General features: G+C 37.2%; 1 protein-coding gene across 1 annotated transcript; it reads right to left on the minus strand.

Annotated features, from left to right (window-relative positions):
• Window positions 1-470: 470 nt before the first annotated feature.
• On the minus strand, window positions 471-13926 carry Fie (Fire exit). The gene is made up of 4 exons (XM_067756565.1): window positions 13282-13926; window positions 8054-8435; window positions 7847-7983; window positions 471-4279 (listed from the first exon to the last, which is right to left on the minus strand). The coding sequence occupies exons 1-4, from the start codon at window positions 13399-13401 to the stop codon at window positions 4190-4192; spliced, it is 729 nt and encodes a 242-aa protein (XP_067612666.1). The 5' UTR covers window positions 13402-13926; the 3' UTR covers window positions 471-4189.
• Window positions 13927-15582: the final 1656 nt, after the last annotated feature.

A 15582-nucleotide genomic window follows, 5' to 3' on the forward strand; every position in this document is an offset into this window, starting at 1 on the left:
GCAGTATGGGAAGGTGATCGGTTGCTATTGTTAATTTTCTATTCGATATATTTATCTGTTGTGAGGCTGGACGACATAAAATAGTATCGTTCACAATACGGTCAGCCTTAAAGTATCGGATATCTCGCAAAGCAATTCCACATCAACAACCTTTCTCAAAACCTTTTAAGAGAGGAGGCAAGAGTATTAGCTCACGTAGGAGGCCGCCGTGTTGTTGTGGTAGCAACATCAAAAATTTGGAAACAAGTTCTTTAATTAGAAGAAACGTTTTTCCAAAGCGGGGTAGCCCCTCGACAATGGTTTGGCAAAAATTCAAGCGTATTTCTGCCATGAAAAGTTTTTCAGTGAAAATAGATCTGCCTTGCAGCATGATGGTCCTGTCTCGTCAATTTGTACGAAACATCAAAAAGGAGGTAAATCGCAACAAGCATTTTTAAATTTTTTAAATTCAAATGATATATAAACGCATATAAGTATATAGTGATAATTTTATTAAACGAATCAATTAAAATATCTAGCATTAATTACGCTTTTCAGCTGTTGTGGTACAAGTAGGTATTACATACATATTTACTGTTATTAAATATACTCAATCGCATCTAAGAAGTTTGCTTAAAATATTTATATATATACATATCTTTTTATGCTACTGATATTGTATAGGTATGAAAGTGTTCAGAGATGTGCGATTTCAATTAGGCCGAAATGATATGGTAACTGAGTTGGTTTTAAAGCGTTCTTGAGATAGAGCGTTTTCGAAACGGAGCCCAAAATAGTGTAAACTGCCATTAATTGCACAAAATAGTTAGCAGTTGATACTAACATTGAAACGTGCTAATTGGAAACCCCTGTATATAACATTCAGTTGGCGTATCTATCTTTAGAACTGCACTACTAGGTATGTATTGGGGATCTTGTTTACAATCGATTACTCGACTAGTCGATTAGTCGAGCAGCAACTTTTTCATTGATTGAAAATCGACTAGCATGCAATCGACTATTTGTCATTATTCGAATACTGACGGTTTCATATGGCATAAATCATTGAGTAATAAAAAAAACTATTCGAATAGTCGAAAGCAAACAACTAATCGATTAGTGACAATCGTTTGTTTTACTAATAAATTTTTGTTAATCTCTTAATCGATTATTCGAATAGTCGATTATTAAGAAAGTTGTAGTAAATACGTTTGATGTGTTTAGGCTACAATTTTAAAATTTAGAAATATTATTTAAAAATAGCGTAAAGAAAAAGAGATTGTCTAAGATTAAAATGAAATTAAACGCTAAACCATATATTCACGTTTTCATTAAAGCTTTCATGGTACTCTTAAGCAAAATATCATACAGTTTCTAGCTTTTATTAATAATAGCCGTGTTTTTTTTACACGTAAACGTCTATACGCTTAAACTTTATATGGACTGCTAAGCGTCAAACTTTAAATACACCTCTGAAATTGCTGCGCATAAAATGTGTACTACTAAATTTCAATACGCATTATACTCAGATGTAACTGAAATATGTGTTTTTGTTTCACCCTCTACACTAATTCTATGTATTCTATGTGTGTCCACAATTCATCGCAACTGATTTAGCTATATGTTATACCCTATGGCCATCAGAGGGCTGTGTCTCCGCTTTTCGGTACAGCCTGTGGCTGTAGCTAGTTATTTAACCACTGCCGCTAGATGGGTCTCCTAAGTATTATCTAAGCGAGGATAGGCGTTTTTTTCACGCGCAAACGTAAACGTATACGCGTGTATAAAAAAACAAGGCTAATAGCAAAAATAATAAGGAAAAGTTAAAACATTACATTTATTTTCCATTGACTTGTAAGTTGAAGGGGCTTTTTCAACATATTCGGTTAACGCTAACTTTCACTTCATTTGACAGAATGAGAGTGATCTGTCAAAAATAAAGTGACAGTTAGCTGGAGATGGCGAAAACGGGTACTAAGAGCCGATGCAAAGCCGTTGCAAAAAAAAAAAAAAAATTGTTTAAGAGTTTCATTCAATTTATTTATATCAGAGACATGCATTGTGTAATGGAAGGAATCGCGATATTTCGCGTCAATATTTAAGATCAAATTATAACAACTTAACCTGACGTAAACTTAAGGCCCATACACATTCGACTTTCGGCATCGCTTCGGCGTTTGCGTGGCCTTTACAAAATGCACGTTGAAAGTTTGCTTGTTGCAACGAACGTAACGAAATACCACATTTTGATTTATTGTAATTGTTAGAAATTGAATAAAAATAGAATCTGTTATCATGAAAATAAAAATATTTTTTAAAATAAAGCAAATGAAGGTAAAAATTTAGAATGACTTTCGACAAATTTCAATAACGGAAAATAGTCGGAGTTGGGCAAAATTAACATTTTTTGCTGATTATTCGCGAATGATAACAATTTTATTTATTTTAAGAAATTTATTTTAAGTGACAAATACATTTTTTTTTTGTTTTTCGAATAATAACAGTTAACATGCAAAATAGTTTTGTGAAAAGTATTCAAATATAAAGTATCTATCGGAAGCTTATTCAGGAATAATTTATTCATAAATATTATAACTTTGAATACTTTTCCGAAGATACATTTTTATTTGAATAATTATCTAAATAAAACCTTATTCGAATAAAGCCCAACTCTGGTGATAGTTTTTGAATAATTTTCGTTTTGCTTTGGCATTCCTGTTGCGTTGCCTGTAAGTGTTCAAGGTCATCTGTTAACGCAACGTAAGAACAACAACGATGAAAAAGGCGAATGTGTTCGAGCCTTTATGTTTTGTAAGGTCAGTTTTTTGTATCCATGTTAAATTTCAAATATTAAAATTCTTAAGAAATTATTTTGAAATTTTTATTTTAGTGACAATCTCAAGGCGATTTCCGTACCAGTAGTGGAATTCACTAACTTATAACGACGCGATTTGTCGAGTTTTTAATTAACGATTTTGTCGCTTGCCTTATCGATTGTACTATTCACTAACTCAGTTTTAACGACTCGAAATAAATGACATTTAAATTTCGTTTTAATAGTAAAAGGTGGCAGCACAGCTTAACGAAACCTAAAAAATGCGAAAAGCACAAATGTATGCCAAAAATAAATAAATTCCGCATACTGACTGCTTTTATTATGCAAGTTTTTACCTATTTTAACAAAAGGTAAGTAAATGCGGTATTAATTTCTTTTTTCGGTAATTTTTTACTTTAGTTCACAACTGCTAAAACTCGTCCAAAAATATCGGGAGAGATGTCAAAAGACGCGTTTTTATCCCAGGAACACGATATCCAAAAATCCAAAAAATGGCCACGAAGGGCTCCGAAACCGGGGGTGGGGTTCATAGTATTTTTGCGCGGAACACCTGTCTGCATTGGCGGCCTTCGGCCACGCTTATAAAAAATTACCCTGGGTGGGTCCAACACCGGTTTGGAGACCAAATCTATATCCGCGCAACACACATTTACCCATGGTTTTTCTTGTGGGTATTACAAAATCATCAAAGTTACAACAACCACATGAAAATTTTAAATTTTGTTTGCAAATATCTCTGAAAAGTAATAAAATTTCCAATTTCCGTTTTCGGATTCGTGATCCTTTATCCAAAGCGCGTCTTTTGAAACCTCTCCCGATATTTTTGGATTTGTTTTAGCAGTTGTGAGCTAAAGTAAAGAATTAGCCTTTTTCGTGATTTTTAACGCAGCCAATTTACTTGCCGTTTATTTAACAAAATATCTGATCGTCGGTTAAACAAATATCGATACAAAATAGTTACTGAAAAACGAAATCGTTATAATTATCGATTCGCAAATAAAGCGATGGCAAATTTCGTTAAAAAAGTTAATGAATTCCACTACAGGTGTTTGTATCCCAACCGCTGATTGCCTCTTCTCGATTATTTTCCATACAATGCCTTGTACAAAAATATGTCAGTTAAACGAAATCAACGGCCATTTTCTTTTGACCTGACATTCTTGTTCACGACGAAATGGTTAAACTCGCTTCGCCATCACCTTGTATGAATTCGCCTTGGACAATCTTCATGTTCTGCTGAGCCTGAGCCGCTATAACTGGATCTTTTTTACGTGCTGAAGATTTAATTGTAATTAATGTGTTTTTTTAATCTAAAGTTATATGTACTCTTAGTTCGAAATTTAAGCCAAAAAATTGTTAAAAGAATACATTTATTTAATAATTTCCATCTGGTGCCTCAGAGAGAATGTGTTTGTAACCATTGCTGCCAAGGTACATGTTCTCACGTCGGAAATGGAATGGAATCTGTAAGAGTAAAAAAAAGTATTTTTAATAAATTTGTCTAGTAAATTTTCAAGATTTGACTGGAAGGTCCTTAAAGGTAAGACCATGTACATATGTATTAGCTTTAGTAGCCCACTAAAGGGCGTGGAGAATGCTTGTATTTAGGGTAAGTCTATGTTGCCGTACTGCACAAAATTCTAAAATTATGCAAGGATTAAACACGGACAACCAAAAAATGTTGTCACTAAATAAAAAAACGTTTGTACAGTTTAGTACATTCTATGGTACATCGATGACTTGTCGATACCAAGCAGATATCTGTTACTATTGATAATAAGCCAATAACAAACCAATGACTCGTACATATTGAATGCTATCGAGGACAGAGCGATAGTATTTCGATTAAAACCTTAGAACAAACCGATAAGAAGCCGGTGATGCCTTATTCGTCCTAAAATATTGCCGACATATATTGGCAAAAGTTACAGAGAACTTGAGAAATGATACTCTTATAATGCCGAAAATAATTCCGAAAAGGCCTCGACACTAATCCCATAAAAGTTTCAAATCATTCCCGAAATTGGTCAGAATGAAGTGCTCACCATATAATCCCAAAGTAATATCAAAACAGTTCAAACAATTAACGACATTGTTACGTGTAATTCCTAAATAGTCCCGCTATAATTCCGAAAGGATCCCTATATAATTTCGAAATATTCCACAAGCAGACCCGATAAGACTCCGCAGATATCCGAATTGATGCCGAATTTGAATGTTACAAAGGGATTCCTTACGGAAAGATCTCAAAGCCACTTCAAAAGAGTCCGAAAGCTTATACATTGCAAAATGACTTTGAGCAACATCAGCACTCCATAAGGATTGGGAAGGACTCGTCAGAGAAATTCGCAACTTAACAAAGTTTCAGACACAGCGAATTGGGTTCTTCCGTAAAGATGATTGTACGACATATCTTGATATTATTGGTCGTAGATAACCCGCCTTAAGTTTAGCATTCTCTGTATTGGGCAAAGAGACAAAACAAGTGGGTCTTCAAGGAAGTGGCACCAAAACGAAGTACCTGCTGTCATCGAAGGAAGAATTGGGACAGTAGTGCCTTGGCAGAAACTACACTGCTGCCGCATATAAATTCAAGACTTTGAAGAAACCTAGACTAGGAATAAAGAAACAACCAGTGCAACTTTCGACTTAGTATGCAATTTAAATGTAAAGTCCCCTCTTATAGCTGTCCTGGTGTTTGGCTCGAAATAATGGAAAGTGTCGAAAGAAATTTGAATGGTGTTTGAAACAAATAAATAAATGTAAATAAATAAATGCAGGAAGTGATGACCTCCGAAGAGAGCTTCTCTGCCAATTTGCGTCGTGCCCCTTTTTAATTTTCCCCACAAATTGACGGTACGAGACCTACGTATTTTATGCCGACTAAGAACGGTATCTGCAACGTAGATGAGTTTTCACTGAGAAGCATTTCGTGGCAGAAATACACTCAAAGTGCTTTCCAAATCACTGCCAAGGGGCAATCCCGCTTAGAGAAATATTATTCTAATTGAAAAAACTTCTTTCTAAAATTTTGATGTAGCTTTGCCCGAGGCTGAACCCAGGATCTTCGGTGTGGCAGGTGGAGCACGATACGAACACATCACGGCGGAAACTGTTGTTCCAAGTACTCTAGGAAAAATTCACGCTGGGAAAAATTGACCTTGTGTATCGAAAGAAGTCCCCTGACCGGCTCGATTTATGATAATGAAAGAAGGCACTCTGGCTTAAAAATTATTCTTACTGACACTCGCTTTTTTTGAAGAAAAGAGCTATACTGAGCTGGGGGAACTAGTGGAGAAAGGCCTGATCTCCCTTAGTACTCCCTTTTGTTACACCGTAGGGGTAGTCAACAAGATTATGTATTTGTTTAAAGATACATTTTTCGTTTCTTTTGTTCCATTCATATAAAGGAAGTACTTAAACATTTTTTATTTTCTTTTTATTATCTATTTTTGCTGCATTTTCAATGACCTGAACAATGTGTAAAGTTTCATGTTTCTAGCTCAAAGAGTAGTTACTTAAAAATCAATCACGAGATTCCAGAATTCTAAATGAAAATTTTAATACCTCTAAATATCTCGATCCCTGTATGTCTAATACTACAGCCTAATAGAGCCTAAAACCTTCGTTCAAAGTTTCAAGTCTCACGGCTATCGAGAAGTTCCTGAAAGCTTGACAAAAAATTCCAAGTTCGGAGGTTTTTTTGAATTTTTACGATCCTTGAACCACCTAGCGAAAATTTTTTTCCTCAATATTGCATTGTCATGGGACTCTGAAGCACGTTCTCAGTTTCACAAATCTAGCCCTACAAGACTCAATAGAAGTTACTCAAGATTCCACATGTTGTAAATGGACTTTCTAAATACCCCTCGAGGTATATATTACTGTCCCTTATTGAAAACCCTTTTATCGAAAATATCAGGCATGCTTAACCAACGAACTGATATTAAGCATGCCTTGGCACGTTGGTTAAGCATGCCTGGTAAATATTACATCCTTATAAAGCCCAAAGCTTCGTTCAAAGTTTGAGGTCTTCGGGTAATAATAATAATCGGAAGCTCCTGAATAAATAAATAAAATAAATGAAGAGATCTAAGGCCGAACTTCCCTTCCAATTTGCGTCGTGCTTCTCTTGATTTTCCCTACAAATTGGCTGGACGGGACCTACATGTTTTATGCCGACCCCGAACAGCATCTGCGAGGCAGATGAGTTTTCACTGAAAGCTTTTCATGGCAGAAATACACTCGAAGCGCTTGCCAAACACTGCCGAGGGGCGACCCCGCTTAGGAAAATTTTCTTCTAATTGAAAAACCTTATTTCAAAAATTTTGACGTTGCTTTGCCGGGGGTGTGAACCCAAGGCATACGGTGTGGTAGGCGGAGCACGCTACCATCACACCACGGTGGCTGCCAAGCTCTTGAATGCTCGAACGAAAATTTTCCAAGTTTGGACGATTTTTTGAAATTTCACGATCCATGGACCCTCATTTTGCATTGTCATCAAATGCTGAAGTATCTTCTCAGTTCTACGGGAAGTTAGTCAAGTAGCGGTCGCAAAATTCCACATTTTGTAAATGGACTTACTAAATATCTCTAAATATCTCGATCCCTGTCCAATCTAGAAAGCTTCCTACCTCAAATATTGCAACTTAATAAAGCCCAAAGCTTAGTTCAAAGTTTCAGGTCTCCAGGTAATAGGGAAGCTCCTTAAAACTTGAAAGCAAAATTTCTTCAAACTTGAGGGCAAAAGATTTTATTTCCTCGCGCTAAATTGTTTTCTAGGTTCGATGTGTGTTCAAAATTTCAAGACTCTAGCTCTGCGGGGAAGTTACTCAAAAATGGATTGCAAGATTCTCCAAAAAACTAATAAAGGAAGTAAAATTAGATTGAAGATAGCACAAGGCCGAAACCCAATATGACACGGGCTGACGGCAAGTTGTTCCAATATACGTCGAGACTGGTAATGCTTCTAAAGGAAGTTTGACGTAAAGACATTCCTTAGCACACAAATATTATACAACTTTGACTTACAGATCCGGGTGGCGGACAAGGTATTGCGACGGTAGCGATTTCTCGTAGTTTATTCATGGTCCGTAAGCTTTGATAGAATACGTGTATGATACACCACATCAGAAAATCAAAAAGTATCACAGTGAAGCAAATCATAACTGAAACGAAAGAAGCAAACATAGTTAAGCACTGAAGAAGTTACGGTAACATCTAAGATCATCTACTTACAATAATAAAATTTGCCGCCAATAATTTCCACAAATCGTTCATTTCGCAAACCAAATACCAATATAACAGCCGACACATTAAAAATAAATTCAACAACCAACCAAGGAAGTACAAATTCGGAACGATTTTTAAATATTCCAGCGAATAGTGCAATTGTGCTGAGTAAATAAATTGAGGCAACACCAGTCGATATGTAGAGGAACATTTCGGTAACAGAGACAAGTTGGGATGCGGTGCGTAGGCGTAGTTGATTACGAAATGGTGACATATCATAGAAGCCATTATCCTTTTGATCTTCGATATCCATGGCGAGCATTGTTTTCATTTGTTCAGCATGCGCCAAACCCAATAACACCAGGAAGAGTAACAAATGGGCGACAAGCTGTAAATTATAAAAGAAATCATAAACGCAGGTAAATACATACTTATATATATTACATTTGAAGTGATTTTGTGATTAAGTAGTTGTTGGTTGGTTAGGGGCTCATTTACCGAGGAATTGCATTTAGACGTAAGACGTATGCCATACGAAAGACTGGAATTGTAAGGCTTTATTTCTAATAGAAACTTACAATAATTGTTTAAAGTTTATGCAGTTATGAGATACTGTACACTAGGGATGTCCTCAAAAATCAAATCAACGCTTTATTCCAGTCTCACCTCCTCAGACGGGTATACCTAGGTCAAGAATGCCACATATTAAGTTTGGTCCTGATTGGAGACGGTTAAAGGGTCAAACATCCAAAATTGATAATACCATAATTGTCGATATCACATATAAATTTTATGCTCGATAGGAAACAGTTAAGACGCGTTGTACAGGGATTCAAGCTCGATTCCCCTATGTAGAGGGAATGTATTAAAGTCTAAATTGAAAACATTTTTTTCCATCTGAAAAGATGAAAGTGGAAAAAATCTTTTACTTGATTGAAATGACTACCCTAATGTGCATATAGACATGTGCATTCTGCCCCGAAACTCTTACGTTAAGTTAAATTCGTAAGGGCCTCACATGGATTAAATGGGAGCATCGTGTTGCCAGAAGTTTGTTCAACGACTATACTAAACAAGTAAGGAAGGCTAAGTTCGGGTATAATCGAACATTACATACTCAGCTGAGAGCTTTGGAAACAAAATTGTTTTTTTTTTCATGGATATATACAGAGGGTAATAACAAAAATTGGAGCAACTTGCCTTTGCTATCTTTCTTCAGTTTTACTTGAATATATATATTTTTTTTAAATATGAAAATTTGGTTAAATTTGAACGCATTTCTTCTGAAATATTTTCGAGGCGCTCTTAAATATGAGTCTGATAAGAGCCCGAAATTGTACACACAGGGCGACGTTTTTTGGAACGATTTTCCTTCATCCTTTGTCAAATAAGGGAAAATCACCATGTAGGAAAAAGAACCTAATGTAACCCTGGAATGTGTTTGTATGACATGGGTATCAAATGAGAGGTGTTAATGAGTATTTTAAAAGGGAGTGGGCCTTAGTTCTATAGGTGGACACCTTTCGAGATATCGCCATAAAGGTGGACCAGGGGTGACTCTAGAATGTGTTTGTACGATATGGGTATCAAGTTAAAGGTATTAATGAGGGTTTTAAAAGGGAGTGGCCCTTAGTTGTATATGTGAGAGTGTTTTGAAGATAACGACCAAAATGTGGGCCAGGGTGACTCAGAACATCATCTGTCGCGTACCGCAAATTTATTTATATATGTAATACCACTAACAGTATTCCTGCCAAGATTCCAAGGCCTTTTGATTTCGCCCTGCAGAACATTTTCATTTTCTTCTACTTAATATGGTAGGTGTCACACCAGTTTTACAAAGTTTTTTCTAAAGTTATATTTTGCGTCAATAAACCAATCCAATCACCATGTTTCATCCCTTTTTCGTACTTGTTATAGAATTATGGCATTTTTTTTTTTCATTTTTCGAAATTTTCGATATCGAAAAAGTGGGCGCGATCATAGTCGGATTTTGCCCATTTTTAATACCAAGATAAAATGAGTTCAGATAAGTACGTGAACTAAGTTTAGTAAAGATATATCGATTTTTGCTCAAGTTATCATGTTAACGGCCGAGCGGAAGGACAGACGGTCGACTGTGTATAAAAACTGGGCGTGGCTTCAACCTATTTCGCCCTTTTTCACAGAAAACAGTTATCGTCCTAGAGTCTAAGCCTCTACCAAATTTCACAAGGATTGGTAAGTTTTTGTTCGACTTATGACATTAAAAGTATTCTAGACAAATTAAATGAAAAAGGTCGGATCCACGCCCATTTGGAAATTTTCTTTTATTTTTGCATTTTGTTGCACCATATCATTACTGGAGTTGAATGTTGACATAATTTATTTATATACTGTAAACATATTAAATTTTTTGTTAAAATTTGACTTAAACAATTTTTTTTTCGTTCTCCGATTTTGCTAATTTTTATTAAGCACATGTATAGTAATAAGAGTAACGTTCCTGCCAAATTTCATCATGATATCTTCAACGACTGCCAAATTAAAGCTTGAAAAACTTTTAAATTACCTTCTTTTAAAAGTGGGCGGTGCCCCACCCATTGTCCAAAATTTTACTAATTTTCTCTTCTGGATCATAAGGTCAACCCACCTACCAAGTTTCATCGCTTTATCGAAATTTTTCGGTTTTTCGGTATCGAAAAAGTACGCGTGGTTATAGACTGATTTCGTTCATTTTAAATAGCGGTCTGTGATGAGTGCCCAGAAACTTACGTACCAAATTTTATTAAGATACCTCAAAAGTTACTCAAGTTATCGTGTTTACGGACGGACGGACATGGCTAAATGAACTTCTTTTTTCGCCCAGATCACTTTGATATATAGAAGTCTACATCCATCTCAATTAGTTTATGCCGTTACGGGGCACCGTTATGCGAACACTGTGCCACTTCAATGGCTGAAATTTTAGCCTTGCGAGTGCAGGACAGGAGCAGATAACATCCTCGTTTCCTCCCCCAACCCTCTCTATTTACATCTGCTATCACGGACAGGGCGTAATTTAAAAGCATGTGACGCCAAAGCATACAGTCTCCTCTTTTCAATGATAAGACTAGCTTTGTTAGTCTAGGGGTGTAAGACCTGCACACGATCTTCGACATTTTGGTACCCCGCGCTTGGTTCCACGCCTTTTCTGCTTGGTCGATCATGTGCCGCTATCGCCTTATTTTAAACTCGTCTAATCTGATTGAAACTTCCATCTATCCCATATTCCCAGGGACCGAAAATAAATAAATATTTATCCCAATCCCGATTCATTCCAGGATTGCTCACACTCAAACACACTTTTAGATGTTGTGATATGACAGATTATATCCTTGGTTGCTGCTTGGCTGTCAATGTTTAAATTGACTCAGCTTCGCTTATCGGTAAAAATCTATACCAACAAGCTATTTCTTTATTACCGGCGTATTATCGAAGGTAATATTATCGCCGAGTCATCGATTTATCAATGGTTTTTTATCGGCGGGTTACAGATGTGTCATGGGTTATTGAAGTTTTATTGGCGTCTTTTCCATGACAAACCAGTGAGTTATCGATAACATATAGATAGCAGGCATATAGCAATTTAATAATACTCCGACAAGAAATTGGCAATTTTTTGTTGGCAAATCAATAAAAAATAGATAACACGACGATGATGAGGTAAAACTTTAGAAACAAGTCGATAAGTTTTCGATAATACGGTAATTAGTAACACTTTCATAACAAATTGATGACTTATATGATGATGATAGCAAATCGATAGTTTTTCAATAGCAAAGTATTGGATGATTAATCGATACATTTTCGGAAGCAAACATATAACTTTCGATAACTTTTCAAAAACAAATCGTTAGCTTTTCGCTAATAAATCGATATCATGCCGATAACAGATTGATAAAAGTCCGATAAACATTTAAAGTGTTTTTAAATAATTTCGAAAATAATCGACAGCTTTTGAATAAGAAGTCGAAAACTTTTCGATAAAAGCTCTAAAGGTACTACCTCAGGGCACAATTCGTTCAAAGAAGAATATCTTTCAGCTTCTATCGGTGTTTTACTCCTTATAATTGTTAATAACCGTTGGTCACATTTCCAACTTTTTGTTTCTCCAAATATTAACTAGCCATCGACTCGTGTGAAGGCAATTTTATTGGCAATAAGTTCTGTAGAAACGTTTTGAAATGTATAATCTATATATAAATGTAAGGCGTGATAAACTCGGAAGAGATTTTAGGCCGAGCTTCTCTTCCAATTTGCGTCGTGCTCCTCTTGATTTTTTCCTACAAATTGGCGGGACGGGACCTACTTGTTTTATGCCGACTCCGAACGGTATCTGCAAGGCAGATGAGTTTTCACTGAAAGCTTTTCATGGCAGAAATACACTCGGAGCGCTTGCCAAACACTGCCGAGGGCCGAGTTCGCTTAGAAAAATTTTCTTCTAAATGAAAAAATTTGTTTCTAAAACTTTGATGTTGCTTTGGCTGGGGCGTGAGCCCAGGATCTTCGGTGTGAATGGCGGAGCACGTTCCCATCACACCACGGCGGCCGACAATGTATAATCACCGTACATATATGTACATTAGGATGGGTTAAATTTATTGTTGAAAAGGCACATCCAGTTTCTGAATCTATGGGTCATACTGATTAATATTGTCCATGGGACCATAGGTCTAAAATGATTTTCGAGCCTCCCTAATTTTGTTAGAAAATTGTATATCCCAATCCGAATCCGAATTTGATATTTATTTTCGAGGCTCGAAATTCATTTCAGACCTATAGTCCCATGGACAATATTAATCAGTACGACCCATAGATTCAGAAATTGAATGGCACCTGAAGTTCCCCCCTCCCTTTTTCCCCATACAATTTTACCCGCCCTAATGTACATAGTATGTCTGTATGTACTATTTAAGCACTTCATTAACAATTCACCTGTTTGTTATATTATGTCTACTTGACTGAGTCAATTTGAGTCACACTTTAAGCTGTAATAGCAACAACTTAAACTGCATGATATCCAATTACATGGGAGTGTTACATAGAGACACTTATTACTGACACAAACAAGCCATACGAACATACAATCATGGCTATCATAATTCCTTGCGATTATTCAAAGCATAATTATAGGCGTTTATACAGCGGGCAAGAACAAAGTGTAACTCATACAAGACATGACTTTATTGATGCAAATCAATACAAACACTCACCAATTGATAGATGCCAATTAGTATAGCTGATAGACGTAGATTTTTCGGTGATACCGGTGCCATCATTAGATCCACAAAATACCGCCAATAGGCAGCTGGGGATTTTTGTGGCAGCAACATCTTGAGTGATTATGCAAAACCGTTTTATTATCTTTTGACTTTAAATTTAAAAAGTTAAAATTAAACAATTTTTTTGTTAATTTGATTACTTGATTGTTTTACGCTAATTTATTTGCTAGAATTTTTTGTTGGAATGAAATTATTGACACTCGCTGCAGTTAGAGCTTTGTACATTGCAGTCTACTCAATTATTTCGTTTTACACAATTAGTATTAAATCGATATGACTACGTAAGACTTATGAAGAATGACTAGACCACGTATTTCTTGTATCCTTTGTCCGCACTCGTTTCCGCTGTTGCTGCTTTTTTTATTGTCGCTAGTTGACCGTTGACTTGCGACCGTTAATAGTATTTGTGCGTTTAGTTGCACTTAATTAATTTGCTACCGTTGCAAGGCTGCAACCAGCTAAGTTCTTTTGTTTTGCGTGTCTTCTTATCGGTGAAGTGTTTTTAGAGGTAAGTGGATGTTCACCGCCCACGTTCAAGTCGCTTTGTCGTTTGTCGCTCTGCTTAAGTTTTTTACATCTAGAATGTATGACAAATACTAAAGCCGTTTGAGAATGAGCGAAAATTTTTGTGAATATGCCCTGCCTGCCATTAGAATTTTTCATGTTACTTCTCATCGTTCTTTTTATTTTCTTCGTCATATTCACTTGATAGATTTTGATAGTGTTGAGCAACTTTTGCTTTCATTGTTCAGTTAAAAGCTTTTCTGAATGAATCAAATTTTCTGTTTTGGTAGTCTGCTATTGTAGGTATATAAAGGGTGTAACAGAATTTTGTTTACGAAGTGCAAATATGCTGAACAACAACTTGCGTGTGGTTTTTGTGTAAAACTACATCTTCTACTAACAAAAGTACCGATCGCTTTAGTAGTATTTTGTTGGTAGAAGCTTTAAGCACTGCTTGAAGCTCACATTTCCTTGCATCATTACTGACTTAACAAAACTTGGTCTACTTTATGCTTTCGATGGTCCTTTGGACTGTTTGCAGGACACTGTATGCAGTTCGAGCTGTTGCTTTATTGGTCGATGTGACTTTGAAGCGCTTCCCAAGGCAGTCAGTTCTATGTACCGGAGCGACTCGGGATTTTTCCCGACCAAGGACTGTCATTTCAGTGTGACCCCATTTAATTTGTTGCGTCCCTCCACAAATTGTCATCCTCCCAGCAGCTCCTTGCAGCAGGACTGCTCCATACTCTCTTACTCCGGGAAGGCACCGAATCCAATCCGGGTCCGTCTCCTGACCCCGGTCCTGAGAAATGGTTTTGCTGCATCTGCCGGAAAAGAATCTTTTTAGGACGGTCATACTCTGTTCAGTGTGTCTCGTGCAAGGGATGGTTGCATCGGACAGGTTGTTCTGGGCTTGATCCCAAAACCCGACGCCCACGTAACTTTTATAAATCTTTTGTGGCTCTTTGCTGCTCACGCCCAAGGGCGTCGCGTAGTCTACGCCTAAGCGCCCCACTACCTTCCAGCAGCCCCGCTGCTCAGCAAGCCACAACAAGTACCCGCTGCTGCTCGCACGCCACGGCGCCAACAACTCAAACAGCTGATACCACTCATAACTACTACCTCCGTAGTAGAGTTGGTAGCAATGCTGAGCATCAGCCCCTGCCCCCGTCTTCTCCCCCCCTCTTTTCCGGCAGTCACAGGACCACAACAGCAATTGCGTCCTGGCCTTCCACAACCCAGGCGTAGTCAACCGTCAATTACCCCCAGAGTGGCGGCGTCTCCCCTTATGCACTTCAGAATTCTGCAGTTAAACTGTAATGGACTAACTGGGAAGATTACGGAGATAGTCGATTTCATGAAGCGGCACAACATCCGCATTGCTGCGATTCAAGAGACTAAACTCACAGCAAGATCTGCATTGCAGACCTGCTCTGGGTATAATGTCCACAGGAAAGACCGCGAGAGCGGAAATGGAGGCGGCCTCGCGTTTATTATACACCACTCTGTGCAATATTATATATTTGATCCTGGCATCGACCGCAGGGACAATGTCTTAGAACGTCAAGGCCTATCTGTCCGGTCAGGCGATGCAAACCTAGAAATCATCAACATCTACACCCCTCCTGCCACCTGTTGCCCAGTGGATACCGCCCTGATATCAGGGCTTTACTCACTGGCAACAATCGCATTATCTTAGGCGATTTCAATGCCCATCATGATCTATTG

Source organism: Eurosta solidaginis, chromosome 5 (assembly GCF_040869045.1).
Source record: "Eurosta solidaginis isolate ZX-2024a chromosome 5, ASM4086904v1, whole genome shotgun sequence".
Taxonomy (NCBI): Eukaryota; Metazoa; Arthropoda; class Insecta; order Diptera; family Tephritidae; genus Eurosta; species Eurosta solidaginis.

What these genes read in the sequence shown, in the direction of transcription:
- Fie (XM_067756565.1), bottom strand. Translation starts at nt 13,401, where the DNA reads ATGTTGCTGCCACAAAAATCCCCAGCTGCCTATTGGCGGTATTTTGTG. An exon ending in TGGCGGCAAATTTTATTATT is followed by an intron (nt 7,984 to 8,053) that starts GTAAGTAGATGA and finishes CTTTCGTTTCAG; the next exon opens with TTATGATTTGCTTCACTGTG. An exon ending in CTTGTCCGCCACCCGGATCT is followed by an intron (nt 4,280 to 7,846) that starts GTAAGTCAAAGT and finishes TTACTCTTACAG; the next exon opens with ATTCCATTCCATTTCCGACG.